Source organism: Aulonocara stuartgranti (genome assembly GCF_965226115.1).
Source record: "Aulonocara stuartgranti genome assembly, chromosome: 7".
Lineage (NCBI taxonomy): Eukaryota > Metazoa > Chordata > Actinopteri > Cichliformes > Cichlidae > Aulonocara > Aulonocara stuartgranti.
The window spans coordinates 45,434,599-45,457,720 of NC_138945.1; the positions used below are offsets into that span (position 1 = coordinate 45,434,599).

Genomic DNA, 23,122 nt, shown 5'->3' on the forward strand with positions numbered 1-23,122 from the left:
AATAATAATAATAATAATAATAATAATAATAATAATAATAATAATAATAATAAAAAGAAAGTTTACAGAGTGACAAATTTAGGCATGAAATGATTAAGCTGTGTATTTCTCCCTGGTGTTTTAATGAGCTCTTTCTACACTGGACGCATTCATAATGAAGCAAAGCAAAGGAAATGCATTGGATTTTTTAAAATCTTTTCCTCCTGTGACCTAAGTTGTTGTTTGTGATGCATTTGTAATTTCTCCTACCGATTTGGGATTAGATGGACCTGATAAGTACCAAAGGTTAGCATTTCTTTCCAAGGTTTTTGTTTGTTTGTTTGTTTGTTTTAAAAATCATGGGGACAATTGTGTAACAAAGTATTAAACACTTCGTTGAGCAGAATGAAGGAGGAGGTGCAGAACAGCCTAAATGTAATGTCCCCATATGAGGACCCATGTTAAAAAAAAGTGTTTTCAGTCAGACTAAGATTGAATTTAGCACCAGTGCTTTTATTTTGTAAACTAAACATAAATTCAGTTTGTTCAAAATATGTGTGTATGATGCAACTTCTGGTTCTGGTATCTCTAGGCTGGTGTGGGAAAAGGACCAGCCGGTGACAGAGCTCTCTGAACTCTGGCAAGGTCAACCTTTGGGCATATATCAGGTGGCAGAGGCAGCCATAAACGTCTGTTTCTGGCCCAACGTTCACACTGTTGGTCATGATGAGGGGGCTGTTCGTGTTCGCTGCGCTGCTTGTGGCAGTTTTTGGCAAAGTGACATTTGAGGGGTAAGTGGACCTGTCGACTAAATCTAAGACTATCTACTAAGTAAAGACTAAAGTAAATCAGTGTTTTTGAGCAAACGTAGGCACTATCATCAGTTTCCTTAAGAAGAGTTATGAATTAGTCATGATTGAATTAATCAGTCATTAGCAATGCTTCTACTTCTTGGGTTTTGATATTGACCCAGGTGTCATCTATGTATCTGTAGCTGTGGCTAGCTGCTGTCCCTGTGAAAGACCAAGCGCTTTACTTTCAACCTTTTTTTACTTTCGGACACTCCCGATTGGAAAAAAAAGAAAAGCTGCATCATACATTTTTTGATAAGGACACAAGGTTATGCATGTGTAGAGATCCAAAAACCAATATTTCAGCCTGCAAACTCACACAGATTGAAGTGTGGATCAGAGAACAGAATTCAGGTTTATGCTATCAGTCCCAGCAATGTGTGGAATGACAAACAGTTTTTTTCTCAAACTGAAAAATAGTTTATAGAGGAAACACTGGCAAGCAGTCTTTTATAACTTCCAACTTTATGAAGCTTAAGGCTTCTCACTTCCTGTTATTTAAAATAGTGCTGTATGTATGTAATTTATCCGACACCCCTCTGTTGCTACAGCATGAATAAAACCCTAAAATCTAAATTTTCTTGCAGTTTTACATAGTATATATACATAGTATGTGAAATAGCTAATATGCAGTGCCTAGAAAACCTGGACTGTTCCTGCATCCAGTTGATGCCTGCCGATGAGAACTGGTTGAGATACCTAAACTGATAACTCTGGTTTCACAATAAATGACTTTTTTCTGCACAAGCAAGATACGCTGAGTAGAAGGCTGTAAAACTTAGCTGTTTGCTGTTTGCAGGCACAAAGTGCTTCGAATTGTTCCCAAGGATGAAGTCCAGCTGTCTCTTATCAAGGATCTGGAGGAAATGATGGAGTTCGAGGTAATTTATCAGCCACTAAATGACATCACCAGCCACCACTGTTTAAAATAAACTTTAAAAAGAAGAAGAAAGAAGAAAACAAACAAAACCACAAATTTTTAAAAATGCCTTAATAGCTCTATTTTTTATCTTTATAAGTTTTCTAAATTGAGTAGAAACTTCTTTTGTATGCTTTGGTTAATATATTTTTGTTCTTTCAGCTGGATTTTTGGAGGGGGGTGACTACTGTGTCTAATCCCGTGGATGTCAGAGTTCCCTTCCATGTCTTGAAGTCAGTCAAAGATTACCTTGAGACACAGAACATTGACTACTCCGCCATGATTGAAGACCTCCAGGTTGCTTATAAGATCAGAATACACCCTGGAGTTTTTTCTGTTAATAGTTTTGCTCAGTAACTCTAATAGTATGAAATCTATCATTGTACTGCAGATGATTCTGGATAAGGAGCAGAAGGAGATGGCTGCTGCTCGTGTACCTCAGGCCAAAAACACTGATAGTTTCGACTTCGCTAACTACCACACCCTTGAAGAGGTAAGTACACAAAACTCCTCTGGCTACTGTTATCCAGTGAATAGATTGTAGCCAACTGTGTATTTTCTTTCACTAACCCATGCAAAGCAGTAAGAAAAAGCAAATAAACTCTTTGAAAGTTTTTTCAAATGTGCTAAATTTGTAATAAAATATAGCATACAAATATAGCATACTGAGTGTCAGGATCCCTCAGCTGTGACATTTTTCTTTCTGATGCTTCACACACTATTACCAGTATCTCCTTTTGTCTGATTAAAAGCTATCATCTTTGGCTAAGCAGCTTAACCTGATGCTTCATTCTATGCAGTGTTTTTGCTAGCGAGTGGCATGACTGACAAGGAAGGGCAAGGAAATGGACTTGCATTTTTATAGCAATTCTCTGGTCTTAGAGACCACTGAGAGTATTTAAGATTACAAGCAGTGTTGGGACTAACGCGTTATTAAGTAACGCGTTACAGTAACTACGTTATTATTGTGGTAACGAGCACGGTAACTAGTTATTATGCTAAAACCGGGAACGCGTTACTCGTACTAGCACTTTTAAGCTTGATCAGCTGTTGTTAGAATTTATTTAATATTAATTTCTAGTATCAGCTGATGTTTGCTGGAGCCACAGCTGTAAACCTGTTGGTCATGATATCGGTTTGGATATGTGATGAGAGGGAAACATGAAGATGAAACCAGGAGATGTCCTTACTGAATCATCAGAGCTGTGATGGAGAAACAGGTTTACCTTTTAGTTAACATGAATGAGTTGAAGGGAAGTTATGAACTGTTTCTGAGAGACAAATAACACCAGGATCCTTTTCTAAGTAGCTGACAGCTGGTAACTGTGCAGGGACGGGTCTAGCAAAGTGTTGCCAGGGGTCCATGTAGGGCATTAACAGGGAAATGGGGGCACAAGGAAATACTTTCTTATTCTCATTTAAAATGTCTCACTTTTAAAAAAATAATTATCTGAGTCTTACAACAAACGATTGATAGATTGATACATATATACCATCAGAACAGTGTACATCACTGTCACAACAGTGTTTATTTTCATTCAAAGGCTTTATGATTTTTCCTATAATCTAGTCAAAATGCCCGGGACGATTTTTTTGTCCCAGTCCAGCCCTGTAAGCAGCTCATCTGCAGTCTGGTGTTACCTACATCTTCCTATTCAGAAGGCAGAATTTCCGAGTTCTGAGTACAATCGAAAGCACCACGACTGCAGTTTTTGTGTTGGATGTAAAAAGCAGGCTAGGATAGAATCAGGTGTGGGATTTCTCTCGTGGAAATGTGCACATTATTTTTTTCTTTCTATTGGTAGGTGGCACAGTGCAGTTGTGGCAAGTAAGCAAGCTAGAAGACTGGCAATCTTGCTGGGTATCCAGTTACGGAAGCAACACATAAACAAGAGAATTCTGAGTAAAACCAAAGTTACTTTCCCTAGTAACTAGTTACTCTGAAAGTAACGAGTAACTTGAAGTAACTGAGTTACTTTTGATAGAAGTAACTAGTAATGTAACTAAGTTACTAATTTAAAGTAACTTACCCAACACTGATTACAAGCCACATTTAACCATGCATTAATACAATGCCTTATACATTTTAAGAACCATTGTACCTCTCATTCATGGCCAATTTAGAATCATCAATTTACCTAACATATAGAGAGCATATCGAGAATATCTATAGGGAGGCCGTGCAAACACCCCAGTTGGGGTTCAAAGCAAGAACCTTATTGCTGTGCAGCGACAGTACTAACTACTGCACCAATCACTATGGGAGGAACTTACTTGTACTCTATCTGTTCATGTGAACAATGTCAATTACATTTTTGAAGCACAACAAAGGACATTTATTTCTAAAAGTATGGGGCCATGTACAGTGTGTAATGTGCCAACACTGGAAATTTGGTGCTCAATATTTCAGTGACATTTAAACTGAATGTTAATAGCAATCCTAGCATTTAGCATTTCCCTATTGATCTACATCATGTTGCAATCCCCATGACATTTGAGGCCAGACAGTGGTACAGAATCATGTCGCACTCAACTGATGCTTATGCATTATTGTGTCTTTCATTCAGATCTACAGCTTCCAGGACATGCTGGTGGCTGAGAATCCCAACTTTGTCAGCAAGATAGTGATTGGGCAGAGCTACGAAGGCCGTCCTCTTAATGTGCTCAAGGTAAAAAAAAAAAACAAACAAGCAAAACTACAACTGCACAATAGAGCTGAACGAACATTAAAATTAAAAAAAAGACAAAACCTCCTATACTCTTCTGGCAAGAGTTTTCACCCTCATGCTGCTCTTCATTTTTTATTTGTAATGAAGTTTGCTACTTTCCTTTCCTGTCTTGTAGTTCAGCACTGGTGGAACCAACCGTCCTGCCATCTGGATCGACACTGGAATCCACTCCAGAGAGTGGGTCACTCAGGCCAGCGGGCTATGGTTTGCTAAGAAGGTGGGTTTTTGGTTTTTTTTTCATTTTCTTTAATAATATTATTAACATTTGTTGCTTTTGTCTGTGTCTCTGCCACTTCTCACAACTTACAGGTTGCACTGAATATTGTGTCCTCTGCTTTCCTGTCATTAGATTGTGACTGATTATGGAACGGATCCCGCCCTCACTGCAATCCTCAGTCAAATGGACATCTTCCTGGAGATTGCCACCAACCCTGATGGATACGCCTTCACCCACAGCAGTGTGAGTCTTTCATACTGTCTACTGTCTGATTTGTTTTAGAGTAATTTGCTGTACAACCAAATGTCTGTTTATAACCTTCATTTTACTTTTAAACATTTTTTTCAGGGCTTATCCCAATTAGCTTAAGCTGACAAGATGATACAGATGAATTAGTAATGGTGTATTTAGTCGGTTTTGCACAATGAATTAAATTTTGAGAGTCATATAGAATAAAATATCTTTCTTCAAGCAAAGACTAACATTACTGTTTCAGAATCGTATGTGGCGTAAGACCAGGAAGCCCAATCCTGGTTCTTCTTGTGTGGGAGTTGATCCCAATAGGAACTGGGATGCTGCTTTTGGAGGTAATATTTTCCCCTGCCATTCACTTGTATTTAAAGCCACTAACAGCCACTGTATGAGGTAATAATGATCATATGTGTGTGTGTGTGTGTGTGTGTGTGTGTGTGTGTGTGTGTGTGTGTGTGTGTGTGTATTGCTTATGTCTTTCATATTTTTACATTCTAATGCTTTACCACAGTGTCTGTTTGTCTGGTTTTCTTTATATTAATAAATAGAACCTGGTGCCAGCAGCAACCCCTGCTCAGAAACCTATCGTGGACCCAGTGCACACTCTGAGTCTGAGGTCAAGTCTATTGTGGACTTCGTGAAGTCTCATGGCAACATCAAGGCCTTCATCTCCATCCATTCCTACTCTCAGATGCTCATGTATCCCTATGGCTACAAAAGCACTCCTGCCAATGACGCGGCAGAACTGGTATAAAAAAGATCTTTCTGATTTAATTTCTTTCTTTAGAATTCTTATTTTTATGATAGTTCTTATATCTTCTTTGGGCTCTGTCAAAAGTCCTTATTAAAAAGTATGATAATATTCTTTCTACAGCACAAGGTGGCTCAAAAGGCCATCAGTGATCTAACCTCCCTGTATGGTACCAAATACACATACGGCAGCATCATTGACACTATCTGTAAGTTTAAGCAACACTACTTACCAGTACAGACTTCTTTTACATTATTTTGCCTAATAATGACCAGATATATGAATATTTCTCTTCTTTTCCTATAACTTTAATTTCTTCAAATGCAAATATAGTGGTATTAAATAGTGTATACAAAAAAAGTTGTGGCAGGGATCTCAAACTTGCTTTAAATTGTAGCCATTTGTATAAAAGTAAAACGACACAGGTCTGTACTTCAGACAGTTTTTTGGTGTTTATGAACCAACCAACCACCACTCATGCATAAGTATAAACTGTGCTAAAATTAAATGTACAAATGGTGCAAGGTTTTTTTATTTATTTATTTAAACATTATTGCCTTGAAATTAAAAGCTTTTTCAGGATCTCCATTTTTTTCTTTCTTTCTTTTTTTTTACAGTACCATTTCATTGTTTTAACAATGCCTATTTTAATTTTAGACCAAGCCAGTGGTAGCACCATTGACTGGACCTACGAACAGGGCATCAAGTACTCGTACACCTTTGAGCTGAGGGATGAGGGTCGCTATGGCTTCCTCCTTCCTGCATCTCAGATCATCCCCAACGCTCAGGAGACTTGGCTGGCTCTGATGTCCATCATGGATCACACCTCCAAGAACCCATACTGATCTGTGTGCGTGTATAAAAGTGGAAATCCTACATTTGGGAAATGTGCCCCCTTTTTTCCATCCTAAGAGTAATTCAAACCCATCACGATCGAGGGCTGTTCAAACTTTCTCAAAACCACAAGACAAATAAACACAATCCAAAATCAAAGCTGAATTTCTTTGTGATCCTGCTTGCACTGTAGCACATTCAGGCCTCAGGAGTGTCCCTACACTGTGTGCTGGGTTGCGTGCTTCTTTTATTATTTTTCTCAATGTAATGTGACTTTTCAGACGTTGCAAAGCGTAGCTGCAGCATCATTGCCAGCTGCTCAGCATACTGTATCGCCTTGGTCCCAGGGCACTACTGCATAAATAGGAGAGGCAGAATTAGAAAACATATCCCACCTGTGCCAGCCAGGCTCTCCACAGCCCCCCGAACCTTCCACTCCACCTCTCCCTCTGCAGCTGAGACACCACCACACACCACCATCCAACCCATGTATTTCATGCACTTTATGCCACTCACACAAAACTGCAGCGCCACCGTGATCATTGCAAAAAGGAAGATGAAACATTAGACATATACAGGAACTTTTGTGGTCAGCAGTTTATTTACATTTTGAGCTCCAGACAAAATATTTTCAAATTCTGAACTACGAAAACTGTTGCTTTTTTTATGGCAGGCCCGTGAATGCCGTCTGTTAATATATTCTGACAGATGAAAGAAAGCATTTAAATACATTTATCCCCCTGATAAATTTTATTAAAGCAACAACAATAATAATAAAACATGTAACAAAAATCTATTGATTGAGTTGCAAATTGTTCCACATGTCAATGCAATGAAGAGGCCTTTAAAAAGAATGCAGATCTTTCTGTTAATTATTTAGTTAATCGTATAGCTAGATAGCTTTCTACTGAAAAAGCTTATCTTGGGGTCAAGCTTGTCAGATATGACAAGATATGTCAGATATTTTTTTTTTAGATGTACATATGAGCAATTTCAGGATGCTGATTAATGATCAATTTATCCACAGATTAATCAATAATGATGGACTTCCACATAATCCATGTAGTACGTCACAAGCTGTCTGTAAAAAAATAAAATGAAAAAAGCAAAAGAGTAATCTTCCCTTTTTTTCAAACTGGTCAGAACTTCACTGTGTCAAAATCCATGATGCAATCGTTCTTGTGAGTCAGCCAAAGATAAACATCTATAACCATGAACTTCAACAAGGCTGTGGCTTGATCACATGACTCTGCACACTTAAAAAGATGGTGTTAAACCCTGAACTGGTCGCACAATGCTGGCCACGATGAGGAAGCTCCTCGCATTCGCTGTGCTCTTTGTGGCTGTTCTTGGAAAAGAAACGTTTAATGGGTAAGTGGGCCAGCCCGAACCTCTCGCTGCTGTTGGAGTAGGGTGAAAGTCAGCTGTATACATGGGAATGTGTAAAAGCTGTGAGCATTAGAAGTAAAGTAAGGATGTGTTAAAAAATAATGACAGCAGCATTTTTGATTTAAACCACCCTGACTAGTCACTGCATTTAAAACAGCAACATATCTCCTGGGTGCACTTGTGCAATTTTTGCGTTTGAAAACTTTAATAGAGTACTGTCGCTATATTATATGTATATTTGTACATTTAATTATTTAAAGTGTAATGCTTCCCCTTTGATAACCTAATGCAATCAGCTGAACACTGGGAAGTCATGAATTCCCATTCAAAGCAGAATAGTTTTATTTAAAGAGCACCTTTCATACAAAATGGCAGCTTGAAAGAGCCTAGGACATTGGAAAACACTAACAACAACAACAACAACAACAACAACAAACGATAAACGACAATTTCTCACAGTTCAACTTTTGAAGAAGCAGCACCCACCAAGCTTGAGAAACCATTATTTCACCCTCTCTGTACCAATTTCTTAGCAAATGCTTGAGTTGAGTAAAAAACGGTAAAACAGTGTGGTTCTCTTTTTGCAGGCATCAGGTCCTTCGACTCGTTCCAAAGAGTGATGGCCATCTGTCTCTCATCAAGGACCTGCACAACATGATAGAGCAGGAGGTTATTTATCACCCATGACATCACTGTCAAGACAAATCTAAAAAAAATTTAAATAGAAAGAACAGATTCAGTTATGTCACATGACACGCCATTTTTTTTATGCCGAACCTTTTTTTCTAATAAACTGATTGCAATTCAACTCAGTTTGGGGAATAATGACTGTTTGTTCTTTTAGCTTGACATCTGGAGGGAAGTGAGTGATGTGGGCTTTCCTGTGGATATCAGAGTTCCAGTACATCAATTAAAGATGGTCAAACGTTACCTGAAAGCCTACGATATACAGTTCTCCACCATGATTAAAGCCTTGCAGGTAGCGTATGACACCTGGAATCAACCTGGACTGACTCATGCACCTGGATTTGAGATTGAGAGTACCTCTCTGATAGAGGTCATATAACTATGCTACTGTCCTGCAGGTGTTGCTGGATGAGGAGCAAAAAGCAATGGAGTCTGCTTTAGCCCATGTCCCTGAGCCCAGAAACACTGATAACTTTGACTTTTCTAGCTACCACAACCTCAGTGAGGTCAGCAAACACTTTTCCTTTTCATAAGTAAAAAGTAAAAGGATAATTACAAATATTTTGAGACAGCAACTTTTTAAAAATAATTTTGACCTTAGTCTTGGCACTAAAGGTGATAAGTATTGTTTTTTTTTTCTTGGTTATATACAATAACATATGCAATATATTCTTATATGTCTGAGAATAGCAGGTATTGGAGCCCAGTGATTTTTGAAAAGGTGACGTTAACTGCTTATTATTGTTGTATGATTTTTTCAGACTTGCAAATAACTTTGTTACTCACTTATGTTTACCATATTTTTCTCAACATATACACTATATGGACAAAAATGTTTGGCCATTTCGCTCAATAGTTGAATTCAGGCGTTTTCATTCCAACTGTCACCAGCAGTGTTGGTCAAGTTACTTGAAAAAAGTAATCAGTAACTAATTACTGATTACTTCCCCCAAAAAGTAATCCCGTGACTTTACTGATTACTTATTTTCAAAAGTAATTAATTACTTAGTTACTTAGTTACTTTTTAAAAACACGATTTACAACCTGAATAGGTGATAAAGCGATAGATCTTTCAGCCCAATTCTACTTTTTCTACATAATCCATCATACAAAATGTAATCAAATGGAAAGGTCCCCTTTTAAAAGTTGTTTTATTAGTTTTAATCTTTTAAAAAATTGTTATTATATGCAACATTCTGACTTGAATAAATTAGTTTAACATTTAAACCTATTTTCTGCACATTCCAGCACATAAAATAAAATATGTTTTGTGTTTACACTCTTTCAAATAGATGCAAGTAAAACACAGCAGAAAATAAATAACATCAAAGACTCAGCGGTCCTTTTGCTCTATTTTCACCTGTATAGCAGGAGTAGGGTAGGCGGAGGTTTACCCTGGTGCAGGTGTGCTGCAGCGATCAGTGGAAGAATCTGCGAGTTTCTCTGTGAATTTCCCATTACCTCATAGCGCACTCGGTGCTTGCTCGGAAGTTTAGGGGTTTTTTTGCTGTAAAAAGAAGTTTTCTTCCCACGCACAACGGACACTAATGTTTTTGTCACTTTTTATGGAATCAAACTCAAAGTAAGGTCAGTACTTTCACGCTTTAAACGCACGGCATGCTCATACTCTCTCCCGCACTCGATATATTATCCATTGTTGATCTGCACACAGCTGTTGTCACCAATGTCGCACTCGCTTACGTCACTGTCATGAGACGTTCTTGCAAAAAAAAAATCACGGTTTTAGTAACGCAGTGTTCCTACAGGAAAGTAACGGTAATCTAATTACCGTTTTTGCAATAGTAATCCCTTACTTTACTTGTTACTTGAAAAAAGTAATCGGATTACAGTAATGCGTTACTGCCCATCTCTGGTCACCAGTGTATTAAATCAAGTGCCTAGCTGTGCAGTCTGCCTTTAAAACATTTGTGAGTTTGTAAAATGTCTTTCCTCCTAGATATTCTCTGTTGTGATAAGTGATAATATTGTAAAGAGGAAGCATTTAGGACCCATAGCAACTCAGCCACAAAGTGAAAGACCACATAAAGTCACAGAGTGGAGTATGTACAGCGGTCCCTCGCTACAACGCGGTTCACTTTTCGCGGCCTCGCTGTTTCGCAGATTTTTTGTGCAATTTTGCATGCTTTTGTTTTTGTTTTGTTTTTACAGTGCATTGTGTTCTGCGTCCTGATCGGCTGTAGACCATTGTCAATCAATCTCCGTGCCGTGTCTCCTGTACAGTACAGAATGCGTTCAGCTTGTCAGATTTGCATAAATCTTCGATCGCTAGCAGTGTGACTGAAGTGCTGTACTGTATGTTTGTAAGTTTTCTCCCCAACAAACATAACACTGTCGACGAAACATTTTGCACGGCCAAAGGCACCTGCGGTAGCACCCAAAAGACAGAGGAAGATGCTAACCATCGCACAAAAAGTTGGACTTATGAACATGCTAAAGGAAGGACCATAAGGCACACCGGATTATAAGGCCAATTAAGCGAAACCAAACAGTCAGATAAGTCAAACTTTACTCAACTCATTCTTCTTGCGTCCTCTACTTCCGTACCATTGACTCATTAATACTGAATTCTCTCGCAGCTGCTCTATTCCCATGTTCTGGACCTGGAAACAGGGTTTGATCTTTGGTTTCATTCTATAATACTGGACTTATTTTTCTATGAAGGTTTGAACTTTGAGAGTGTTTAAACAGGAGAGAAAAGTGTGAAAATGTTCACGCCTGTCTGAGAAAAGTGTATAAAGTGTCTAGTGACATCTAATAAATGTAAAAAATAAAATGAAATAATAATAATGATAAAGTTGGCTACTTCGCGGGTTTCACCTATCATTCACGGGTCATTTTAGAACGTATCTCCCGCGATAAACAAGGGACCACTGTATAACAATTACCTGGTGCTTATCTATTAAGACTTCACTTGTCTTTCAGATCTACTCCTTTCAGGACATGCTGGTGGCTGAGAACCCCAACTTGGTGAGCAAGATAGTGATTGGTCAGAGCTATGAGGACCGTCCCCTTAATGTGCTCAAGGTAAACCTGCTATTGAAAAAGAACTGAATGAATATCATGGCAATGAATGCATGCTCTTTAAAAAGAACAAACACCCTGTTATTACAACAAGTACCTTTAAATTTATTAGCCTTTAGAAATGGATGGATTATTATTGTAGGGCATTTACCTTATAATATAAAGCGCCTTGAGGTTGCTGTCGATGTTTTTTGGCAGTATATAAATATAAATGGAATTGAACTGAATTGAATGGCTAGCTGGGTGCATGGATGGATGGACGGACCTCATGCTTTCCTTTCCCATGTTTTAGTTCAGCACTGGTGGAACCAACCGCCCTGCCATCTGGATTGATACTGGAATCCACTCAAGAGAATGGGTCACCCAGGCCAGCGGACTATGGTTTGCCCAGAAGGTGTTTTGGCAGTCTGGCTATTAGCATCAATACTTTTTTTGTTGTTGTTTGATCTTCTCTGTCTCTTCAAATTCCAATAGCTAACTGATTACACTCAAAATTGTGTCCTTTTTATTTTTATTGTTAGATTGTGACTGATTTTGGACGTGACCCTAAACTCACCGCAGTCCTCAATCAGATGGACATCTTTCTGGAGATTGTGACCAACCCTGATGGCTACGCCTTCACCCACACCAATGTGAGTCTGTCATAGTTAGACTTTTCACATCATAGTTTCATTTTCAGGGACTGACATGAATTTGTTACATTTTTACAATATTATCTTCTATAAAAAAATAATAATTAGAAGAAACAAACAAACAAACAAAAACTAGCTGTTTAAACCCTGTAAAGTCCAGGACATCACAATGATTCTAACCCTAACTCTGTACTATCAGAAGGTGTAATATCCTATATATTTGTACAATCGCAGTGAGAGCTTGGTCTGTATTGACAGTAATACAGCAATAATTTAAAAAAAACAACAATTCCTGGCCGATATTGGACACCAGCACTGCTGTCCTCTGTCACAGTTTTTGTTCACAATTTATATGGACAGTTTAACTATCTTGGGGTCTTATGATGTGGGGTGAAACGGGAGGTTTACATATGAACTGGTGCAATCTGTTGTGGTGAAGAAGGAGCTGAGCTTAAAAATGAGGCTGCCACTCTATGTTTCCACCGTGGGCAGATTTATCTTAGTGATAGGCTGAGAAGCTCAGTCATTCACGAGGGGCTCAGCTACTGTGTTACCTGTCACATATACAGGATTTAGAATTTGCAGTTAAACAAATGAACATGTCTTTGGGTGGAAACTGGAGCAGAAACCAGCAAAAGTTGAAAATTGAGATCATACAAATTCCACACAGCATTGCCCGTAAAGTTCACACAAGGAATGTCCTTGGTGCACTCTAAAAACTAAAACTGACATTTACTTAAAATTTTTGAGGCAACACTTTTGCACTTAAAAATATTGAGTAGTTTCGAAACCAGTCAAATCTGTTCAATATACTTGATCAATTGAATATAACTAAAGCTTAAACATGTTAAGTTGAAATGAATAATTGTAGTTGTTACACAAACATGAAAAAATTGAGTAAATAACACTGACATGCTTGGTCAAAGTAACTGAAATAGAGATGGTCAGTTAATCCGAAATTTTGTTCCATTTACTTAATATTGTAAACTGAACGTAATTAAAATTGTACTTAATATTAAATATGGTAAATGGCCTGTATTTGTATAGCGCTTTACTTAGTCCCTATGGACCCCAAAGCACTTTACACTACATTCAGTCATTCACACTGAAGGTGTGTGTGAATCATTCAGTCATTCACACTGAATGTGAGTGTGAATCATTCAGTCATTCACACACACATTCACACACTGGTGATGGCAAGCTACATTGCAGCTACAGCTGCCCTGGGCACACTGACAGAGGCGAGGCTGCCGGACAGTGGCGCCACCAGGCCCTCTGACCACCACCAGTAGGCAACCAGTAGGCGACCGAGACTGTCGGTGCCGGGGCTTGAACCGGCAGCCTTCCTATTACAAGATGAACTGCCAACCTTTGAGCCACGATCTCTTGAGGACTCTTGATCACCCCCTAACTTTCAAATATGAATGTTATTGTATTTCACTGGTAGTCTAAGTCTAAAAAAACCAAACAACCTAATATGTAGTTGTGTTTTTCATAATACATGTATGAAAAATGACCACATGTTAAACATTTTTCCAAATGAAAATGTAATTTTCATAAACATGGCAATAACTCGAAATAAACAAGCACTAAAAAGACAAGAGCCTTTTCCCTTTTAGCTCAAAACCTTACATACTTGAAGGATAAATGGCAAACCAGGAGAGCAAACACAAAAGCTCAGAGTATTTAAAAAACAAAATGAACAAAACAATGAAAAAGGCTCATGGTACTCAATTACTCTACGATATCGTGTTTTACTTACACTTTTCAGTTGTAGTTGCTGACAATAAATAATATTGATTTGAATAATTAATGATTTTGGTACAAGATACTGATGAGTATAGATACCTATTTCTTTTGATTCAATTTTAAACAAAAATATTAAGTACATGCAAAGAAGGTATTCTGTGAACCACATGCTGAATTTTTGTCTGAGATAAATGTAAATGAATACCTTAATTTAACACAAACATATAAGTTAACATTTTAGACATTTATTTCAACTTATCAAACTCAAATAATTACTAAAAGAATATTCATAGATTTTATCAGGCTCATCTAACTTATACTGTATTTATAGTGATATTTACTAAGCCTCTGAATTACTTTTTAGAGTGTGTGAGGCAACAGTCTTAACCACTGCACCATAGTAGTTGATGACTGAATGGATAATGGATGTGTTTATTTAAAGTTAAATCAAAGCTTAACGTAAATATACCTAACAATTAAACTAATAACCCACACATATTGGGATGCTTTGATGTTTCCAGTCCCGTATGTGGCGTAAGACCAGAAAACCTAATCCCGGGTCCCTTTGTGTTGGTGTTGATCCCAACAGGAACTGGAAAGCTGGTTTTGGAGGTATATCTTTTATCTAAATATGCATGTATTCATGTTTTCATGTAACAGGTTATTGCAGTTTTACTTTTACTGTGAATACATTTTAGAGCGAGGCATTCCTGACTTCCTCAGTATTGTTCTTCAAAAAATTTGAACTTTAGTAACATCACCTTTTTTCCAGCCTCAAGATGGAAACAAATAAATCAATACATTAGTAAAACCCCACAGACAAAGAGAAAGTGACTTTAAAAAGTATTTCTTAGTTTTGTCTTTCTTGTCTTTTTGTACAAATTATCAGCAAATACACACAAATAATGAAGTATTGTAAATAATAGAGTACTAGTAAATGTTTGGACAATGCATATAATTTTTTCTTTATTTTGATTAACAACAATGTCTTTGCAGCAAATTACAACATATAGTTCAGTATGTACTACAGTACTGTGCAATTCATTCTTCATATTTTTGTAGGAAAGTGGGAAATAGGTGCAGTGATTTATTGAACACACACTATGCGGACATACAGTATATATGGTAAAAACAACTTAAAGATTAATATTTGGTATGACTGCCATCACTGTTTAACACAGTATGACATTTCTTAGCCAAAGTTTCTTGTAATTTCTTTAAGTGGTCTTGAGGAATAGTTCCTGCTTCTATTTTTTAATGGGTTTTCAATATACCTTTCCAATTTGACCATTTCTGCTGTGATTTTAATGAATTATGAACTGAAAGGTCAAGTGCATCTCTCATGTCCTATGTCAGGTCTTTGCTTGATTTCTTCCTGTTTCAGATATTGTTCATCAGATTTTATATATATATATATATATATATATATATATATATATATATATATATATATATATATATATATATATATATATATATCACCCAGCACGCCCCCGCGGGCGGTTTATCCTTCAAGCTCGGGTCCTCTACCAGAGGCCTGGGAGCTTGAGGGTCCTGCGCAGTATCTTAGCTGTTCCCAGGACTGCGCTCTTCTGGACAGAGATCTCCGATGTTGTTCCCGGGATCTGCTGGAGCCACTCGCCTAGCTTGGGAGTCACCGCACCTAGTGCTCCGATTACCACGGGGACCACCGTTACCTTCACCATCCACATCCTCTCGAGCTCTTCTCTGAGCCCTTGGTATTTCTCCAGCTTCTCGTGTTCCTTCTTCCTGATATTGCTGTCATTCGGAACCGCTACATCGATCACTACGGCCGTCTTCTTCTGCTTGTCTACCACCACTATGTCCGGTTGGTTAGCCACCACCATTTTGTCCGTCTGTATCTGGAAGTCCCACAGGATCTTAGCTCGGTCATTCTCCACCACCCTTGGGGGCATCTCCCATTTTGACCTCGGGACTTCCAGGTTATACTCGGCACAGATGTTCCTGTACACTATGCCGGCCACTTGGTTATGGCGTTCCATGTATGCCTTGCCTGCTAGCATCTTGCACCCTGCTGTTATGTGCTGGATTGTCTCTGGGACATCTTTACACTACCAGGCTATACAGCAATGACATTGGAATGTCGTTCGGACTGGAGAAGTGTAGTCGGATGGTAACAAAGAGAGGGAAGGTAGTCAGAACTGAGGGGATTGAACTACCAGAAGGCAACATTGCAGACATAGAGGACAGTTACAAGTACTTGGGGATCCCACAGGCGAATGGGAACCATGAAGAGGCCGCTAGAAAAGCTGCAACCACCAAGTACCTGCAGAGGGTCAGGCAAGTCCTGAGGAGTCAGCTGAATGGTAAGAACAAGATCCGGGCCATCAACACGTACGCCCTGCCCGTGATCAGGTACCCTGCTGGGGTAATAGGCTGGCCAAAGGAGGAGATAGAAGCCACTGACATAAAGACAAGAAAGCTCCTTACCATGCATGGAGGGTTTCACCCCAAGTCCAGCACCCTGAGGCTGTACGCTAAGCGGAAGGAAGGGGGCCGGGGACTGGTGAGTGTCAGCACCACAGTCCAGGATGACACAACGAACATCCAAGAATACATTGGGAAGATGGCCCCAACTGTCCGAGTGCTCAGTGAATACCTCAGGCAGCAGAAACCCAAGAAAGAGGAGGGAGACGAGGAACCATCATGGAAGGACAGGCCCCTGCACGGTATGTACCACCGGCAGATAGAGGAGGTGGCTGATATCCAGAAATCCTACCAGTGGCTGGACAAAGCTGGACTGAAAGACAGCACAGAGGCACTAATCATGGCAGCACAAGAACAAGCTCTGAGCACAAGATCCATAGAGGCTGGGGTCTATCACACCAGACAAGACCCCAGGTGCAGGCTGTGTAAAGATGCCCCAGAGACAATCCAGCACATAACAGCAGGGTGCAAGATGCTAGCAGGCAAGGCATACATGGAACGCCATAACCAAGTGGCCGGCATAGTGTACAGGAACATCTGTGCCGAGTATAACCTGGAAGTCCCAAGGTCAAAATGGGAGATGCCCCCAAGGGTGGTGGAGAATGACCGAGCTAAGATCCTGTGGGACTTCCAGATACAGACGGACAAAATGGTGGTGGCTAACCAACCGGACATAGTGGTGGTAGACAAACAGAAGAAGACGGCCGTAGTGATCGATGTAGCGGTTCCGAATGACAGCAATATCAGGAAGAAGGAACACGAGAAGCTGGAGAAATACCAAGGGCTCAGAGAAGAGCTCGAGAGGATGTGGAGGGTGAAGGTGACGGTGGTCCCCGTGGTAATCGGAGCACTAGGTGCGGTGACTCCCAAGCTAGGCGAGTGGCTCCAGCAGATCCCGGGAACAACATCGGAGATCTCTGTCCAGAAGAGCGCAGTCCTGGGAACAGCTAAGATACTGCGCAGGACCCTCAAGCTCCCAGGCCTCTGGTAGAGGACCCGAGCTTGAAGGATAAACCGCCCGGCGGGAGCCCCTCTTCAGAGCCAGTTTCATCATAGCATTCAAATAAGTGATAGGGCTTTACAAAATATATATATACATATATACACACACACACACATATATATATATATATGTATGTATGTGTATATATATATATATATATGTGTGTATGTATATATATATATATGTGTGTGTGTATATATATGTATATATATATTTTGTAAAGCCCTATCACTTATTTGAATGCTATGATGAAACTGGCTCTGAAGAGGGGCTCCCTGGAAAAGGCAAAGGAATAAGGCTGACCTCTGTTGCAAAGGATAAGTTCATTGGCAATATCAGCCATAATTTTACAATTACAGTGGGGCAAAAAAGTATTTAGTCAGCCACCGATTGTGCAAGTTCCCCCACCTAAAATGATGACAGAGGTCAGTAATTTGCACCAGAGGTACACTTCAACTGTGAGAGACAGAATGTGAAAAAAAAATCCATGAATCCACATGGTAGGATTTGTAAAGAATTTATTCGTAAATCAGGGTGGAAAATAAGTATTTGGTCAATAACAAAAATACAACTCAATACTTTGTAACATAACCTTTGTTGGCAATAACAGAGGTCAAACGTTTACTATAGGTCTTTACCAGGTTTGCACACACAGTAGCTGGTATTTTGGCCCATTCCTCCATGCAGATCTTCTCGAGAGCAGCGATGTTTTGGGGCTGTCACCGAGCAACACGGACTTTCAACTCCTGCCACAGATTTTCTATGGGGTTGAGGTCTGGAGACTGGCTAGGCCACTCCAGGACTTTCAAATGCTTCTTACAGAGCATTTGTAAGCCCGGGCGGTGTGTTTTGGATCATTGTCATGTTGGAAGACCCAGCCTCGTTTCATCTTCAAAGTTCTCACTGATGGAAGGAGGTTTTGGCTCAAAATCTCACGATGCATGGCCCCATTCATTCTGTCCTTAACACGGATCAGTCGTCCTGTCCCCTTGGCAGAAAAACAGCCCCATAGCATGATGTTTCCACCCCCATGCTTCACAGTAGGTATGGTGTTCTTGGGATGCAACTCAGTATTCTTCGTCCTCCAAACACGACGAGTTGAGTTTATACCAAAAAGTTCTACTTTGGTTTCATCTGACCACATGACATTCTCCCAATCCTCTGCTGTATCATCCATGTGCTCTCTGGCAAACTTCAGACGGGCCTGGACATGCACTGGCTTCAGCAGCGGAACACGTCTGGCACTGCGGGATTTGATTCCCTGCCGTTGTAGTGTGTTACTGATGGTGACCTTTGTTACTTTGGTCCCAGCTCTCTGCAGGTCATTCACCAGGTCCCCCCGTGTGGTTCTGGGATCTTTGCTCACCGTTCTCATGATCATTTTGACCCCACGGGATGAGATCTTGCGTGGAGCCCCAGATCGAGGGAGATTATCAGTGGTCTTGTATGTCTTCCATTTTCTGATGATTGCTCCCACAGTTGATTTGTTCACACCAAGCTGCTTGCCTATTGTAGATTCACTCTTCCCAGTCTGGTGCAGGTCTACAATACTTTTCCTGGTGTCCTTCGAAAGCTCTTTGGTCTTGGCCATGGCGGAGTTTGGAGTCTGACTGTTTGAGGCTGTGGACAGGTGTCTTTTATACAGATGATGAGTTCAAACAGGTGCCATTCATACAGGTAACGAGTGGGGGACAGAAAAGCTTCTTACAGAAGATGTTACAGGTCTGTGAGAGCCAGAGATTTTCCTTGTTTGAGGTGACCAAATACTTATTTTCCACCCTAATTTACGAATAAATTCTTTACAAATCCTACCATGTGAATTCATGGATTTTTTTTTCACATTCTGTCTCTCACAGTTGAAGTGTACCTCTGGTGCAAATTACTGACCTCTGTCATCATTTTAAGTGGGGGAACTTGCACAATCGGTAGCTGACTAAATACTTTTTTGCCCCACTGTAAAAGCACAGACCAGCTCAGATTAGAGCACACATAAGGATTTTCCAGAGTTTCTTTTTGTGATTCATGCCACGCAAATAAATCCTAGCTGAGAGAACCAAGTGCTGCTTAAGCTAAAAATACAAGAAAGAAAATTAGGCCAATGGAAACTTAGACCTTGAACGGTCCATTCTATGCCCAAAGTACCAGCAGGAAACAGCACTGTATCATGTGAGCTAGCCCTTACAAAACACCTAACTTTAATCCATATGAAACTTTTTGGGATGAGCTGGACCAGAGAGCAAAGGGAAAGGAGTCAAGAAGTGCATGTATTTGAATTCCTTCATGACTGTGGGAAAAATATGTGAGATGACATTGTCATTGTTTTTTTTTCAGGGGGAATAGTTACTTATTTGTTTATTTAGTTAGTCAATTGGTTTTGATATATTCAGCTTTGTTTTAGTATTTTATTTAAAAAAAATTTAAAATAATTTACAATATGAAAATGGCACTGAATTTATTAATGGATGAAAATGTGTCTAAGTTTTGGTGTTTTTGCAGAGTATTCTATACCAGGTTTTAAAGCCCATTAAACTTAGGATGTGACCCAAATTTAGACGTTTTTAAGATAGTTTCTTTTTTTTCTGTTTTATCATCATGTGTAGGACCTGGTTCCAGTGGCAACCCCTGTTCACAGACCTATCATGGACCCAGAGCTCAGTCTGAGTCTGAGGTCAATTCCATTGTGAGATTTGTGAACTCTCACAACATTAAGGCCTTCATCTCCATCCACTCCTATTCTCAGTTGCTCATGTTTCCCTATGGCTACACCAGGACTCCGATCAAGGACTATACTGAGCTGGTAAAAAAATAAATAAAGAAAAGAAAACCTTAAAAATGTTTTCATGATCAAACTGGGTCTAGTACCAGTCATTTAACCTCTTAGACCTTGTGTTTGCCTGTAATGTAAACATGTATAACATTAATTTGAAAAAGTTTGATGGAAGTCTCTTGATATAGGATAACCTAGCACAAAAGGCTGTCACTGATCTGGCATCCCTGTATGGTACTTCCTACAAATTTGGTAGCATCATCAACGCCATCTGTAAGTGTCTGCAAAACATCTTAAAAGGGAGACATGTTTGACCACACTGAATATTTATGTTTTTTTCTTGCTCGCTTTTGTCTTACAATATGACTGGTGAAAGGAAAACACTTACCAATCAAAACTACTACTACTTGTGTTCTACTGCTATCAAAATCAAAATGTAAAGTAATTATTAGATATTGAAAACTAGTGACTTAGCCATCAAAAAATCCCTGTTTTGTACTTATGGTAAAACTGCTTGTTTGTAGACCAAGCCGGTGGTGGGAGCATTGACTGGGCTTACAACCAGGGAATCAAGTACTCGTACACCTTTGAGCTGAGGGACACTGGCCGCTATGGCTTCCTCCTCCCTGCATCTGAGATCATCCCCACCGCTCAGGAGACTTGGCTGGCTCTGATGACCATCATGGATCACACCCTCAAGAACCCATACTGATCTGTGTACAAATATAACCACTTAAGCATCATCTTCAAGACTAAAATCACAGTTGTTATATTCAGTGGATTTTTAGCCATTGTGAAAGTTACAAAGAAATAAATGATCATGCATTGAAATTGGTACTTCCATGTATTATGATTTAATTTAGATTCTATTGCACAAATACAGTATTTATGCAAGATTTATCTTTTTTTTCTTTTTTTTTTACAATTACTAAAGGCAGTATTGAACCTTTTTTTAAACTACATTTTACATTTACAGTGGTGTGAAAAAATGTGTTTGCCCCCTTTCCAATTTCCTATTTTTTGTATGTTTGTCACACGTTATTGTTTCAGATCATCAAACAAATTTAAATATTAGACAAAGTTAACACAAATAAAGACAAAATGCAATTTCTAAATGAAGGTGTTTAATATTAAGGGGTTAAAAAATGAAAATCCACATAGTCATATCCTTTGAACTCGAGTCTATCACTAAGGCTGATTATGTGTGCACCGCTACTATGTCCGGTCAGTTAGCCATCACCATTTTGTCTGTAACTGGAAGTTCCACAGGATCTTAGCTCGGCCATTCTCAACAACACTAGGGGGTATATCCCATTCTTGTCATGGATCGCTGTGTGGCAGGCAGGAGGAGGACCCAAATTGCAAAACTCACAGACTCGGGGATGAACTCAAAAATCACAGCTTTAATGCTGGAGAGGCAGAACGTAGGAAATACAAAACTTAAACTGGGAACCATAAACTAACACTCGCAGAGAGACACAGGGAAATCCACGCAGCATGAGGGAGAACACGACACAAAACTGAGGGAGATGCAGACATAAATACACAGAGGGTTAACGAGGGAAGTGGGAGCACACGGGGAACACAGGTGACACTGATAATCATAACAAGACACAGCAGGAGTGAACACCACACTGGCGGGAGACGGGCAAAGTAAAACAGGAAGTACAGAGGTTCAGACAGGAGGAGAGAGAGCACGGGGAAAACACAGACATAACGGGCTGGGGAAAACATAGAATAAACACAAAGAGAGATGAGGGCTCATGAATACACAGAGGGGCACACAGGGGGTAAGAGTCACGAAGGGAAAACACTTAGGGAACAACACACCAGGGCAACTCAGGAAACATGGCCTAAATAAGGAACAAAATACAAAAATACATGAAAACTAAGAATACTGGGCCAACATGGCCCAGGACCATGACAATTCTGACCTTGGGATTTCCAGACCATACTTGGCACAGATGTTCCTGTATATTATGCCAGCCTCCAGTTATGGAGGTCCATGTATGTCCTGCCTGCTAGCATCTTGCACCCTGCTGTTATGTGCTGAACTGTCTCTGGGCCATTGTTGCACACCCTGCACCCAGGGTCTTGGCCGATGTGGTAGAGCACAGACTCTGTTCATCTTGTGCTATAGAGTTTGTTCCTGTGCTGCCATAATTCGTGCCTCTGTGTTGTCTTTCAGTCCAGCTTTGTCCAGCCACTGGTAGGAATTCTGGATTTCAGCCATTCCTCCTATCTTACGGTGGTACATACTGTGCAGTAGGACCTGTCTTTCATGATGGTTCCCCCCTTTGCTCCTCTTGTTTCTCAGGTTTATGCTGCCTGTGATGTTCACTAAGCACACGGTCAGCTGTGGCAAACTTCCTGATGTACTTTTTTTTCTGATCCTGGACAGTGGTTCTGATACTCATTAGTTCTTAGTGAGTGACGTCTCATGATGCTGGATTTGGGGTGAAACCCTCCATACATGATAAGGACTTTCTCGTCTTTCTCGTCACCTCCTTTGGCAAGCTTATTATCCCAGCAGAGTACCTGATGACAAGCAGGGTGTAGGTGTTAATTGCGCAGATTTTGTTCTTTGCATGCAACTGACTCCTCAGGACTTCCCTTATTCTCTGGAGGTATTTGGTGGATGCAGCTTTCCCAATAGTGTTCCTATTTGCCTGTGGGCTTCCCAGATACTTGTAGCTCCCCTCAGTGTCTGCAATGTTGCCTTCTAGTAGTACAATCCCACCCCAGTGGGTGCAGGAGGGATTCTTGGAGAAGACCCATTTTATTTCCCAACAAAGATGACATCTCTTGGTCAACCTTCAAACACTGCTATCCTGTGTGATGATATTACACAA

At 39.9% G+C, this 23,122-nt stretch overlaps 2 protein-coding genes across 2 annotated transcripts; both read left to right on the forward strand.

Annotated features, from left to right (window-relative positions):
* Positions 1–599: 599 nt before the first annotated feature.
* cpa5 (carboxypeptidase A5) lies at positions 600–6,691 on the forward strand. Its single transcript, XM_082539234.1, has 11 exons — positions 600–770; positions 1,630–1,711; positions 1,912–2,046; positions 2,141–2,242; positions 4,317–4,418; positions 4,594–4,695; positions 4,828–4,938; positions 5,192–5,282; positions 5,496–5,695; positions 5,822–5,906; positions 6,356–6,691. The coding sequence occupies exons 1-11, from the start codon at positions 703–705 to the stop codon at positions 6,541–6,543; spliced, it is 1,266 nt and encodes a 421-aa protein (XP_082395360.1). The 5' UTR covers positions 600–702; the 3' UTR covers positions 6,544–6,691.
* A 1,080-nt stretch (positions 6,692–7,771) lies between these two features.
* On the forward strand, positions 7,772–21,378 carry LOC309710064 (carboxypeptidase A1-like). The gene is made up of 11 exons (XM_082539233.1): positions 7,772–7,903; positions 8,509–8,590; positions 8,766–8,900; positions 9,007–9,114; positions 11,552–11,653; positions 11,943–12,044; positions 12,172–12,282; positions 14,553–14,643; positions 20,104–20,300; positions 20,459–20,543; positions 20,795–21,378. Exons 1-11 carry the CDS (start codon positions 7,827–7,829, stop codon positions 20,980–20,982), a joined length of 1,278 nt encoding a protein of 425 aa, XP_082395359.1. The 5' UTR covers positions 7,772–7,826; the 3' UTR covers positions 20,983–21,378.
* Positions 21,379–23,122: the final 1,744 nt, after the last annotated feature.

Bases quoted from the DNA above. Each gene is read 5' to 3' on its own strand.
- LOC309710064 (XM_082539233.1), top strand. From the start codon at position 7,827: ATGCTGGCCACGATGAGGAAGCTCCTCGCATTCGCTGTGCTCTTTGTG. The intron at 20,301-20,458 runs GTAAAAAAATAA...CTCTTGATATAG, and splicing joins TCAAGGACTATACTGAGCTG to GATAACCTAGCACAAAAGGC. The intron at 20,544-20,794 runs GTAAGTGTCTGC...GCTTGTTTGTAG, and splicing joins TAGCATCATCAACGCCATCT to ACCAAGCCGGTGGTGGGAGC.
- cpa5 (XM_082539234.1), top strand. From the start codon at position 703: ATGATGAGGGGGCTGTTCGTGTTCGCTGCGCTGCTTGTGGCAGTTTTT. The intron at 771-1,629 runs GTAAGTGGACCT...TGCTGTTTGCAG, and splicing joins GGCAAAGTGACATTTGAGGG to GCACAAAGTGCTTCGAATTG. The intron at 4,939-5,191 runs GTGAGTCTTTCA...TTACTGTTTCAG, and splicing joins ACGCCTTCACCCACAGCAGT to AATCGTATGTGGCGTAAGAC.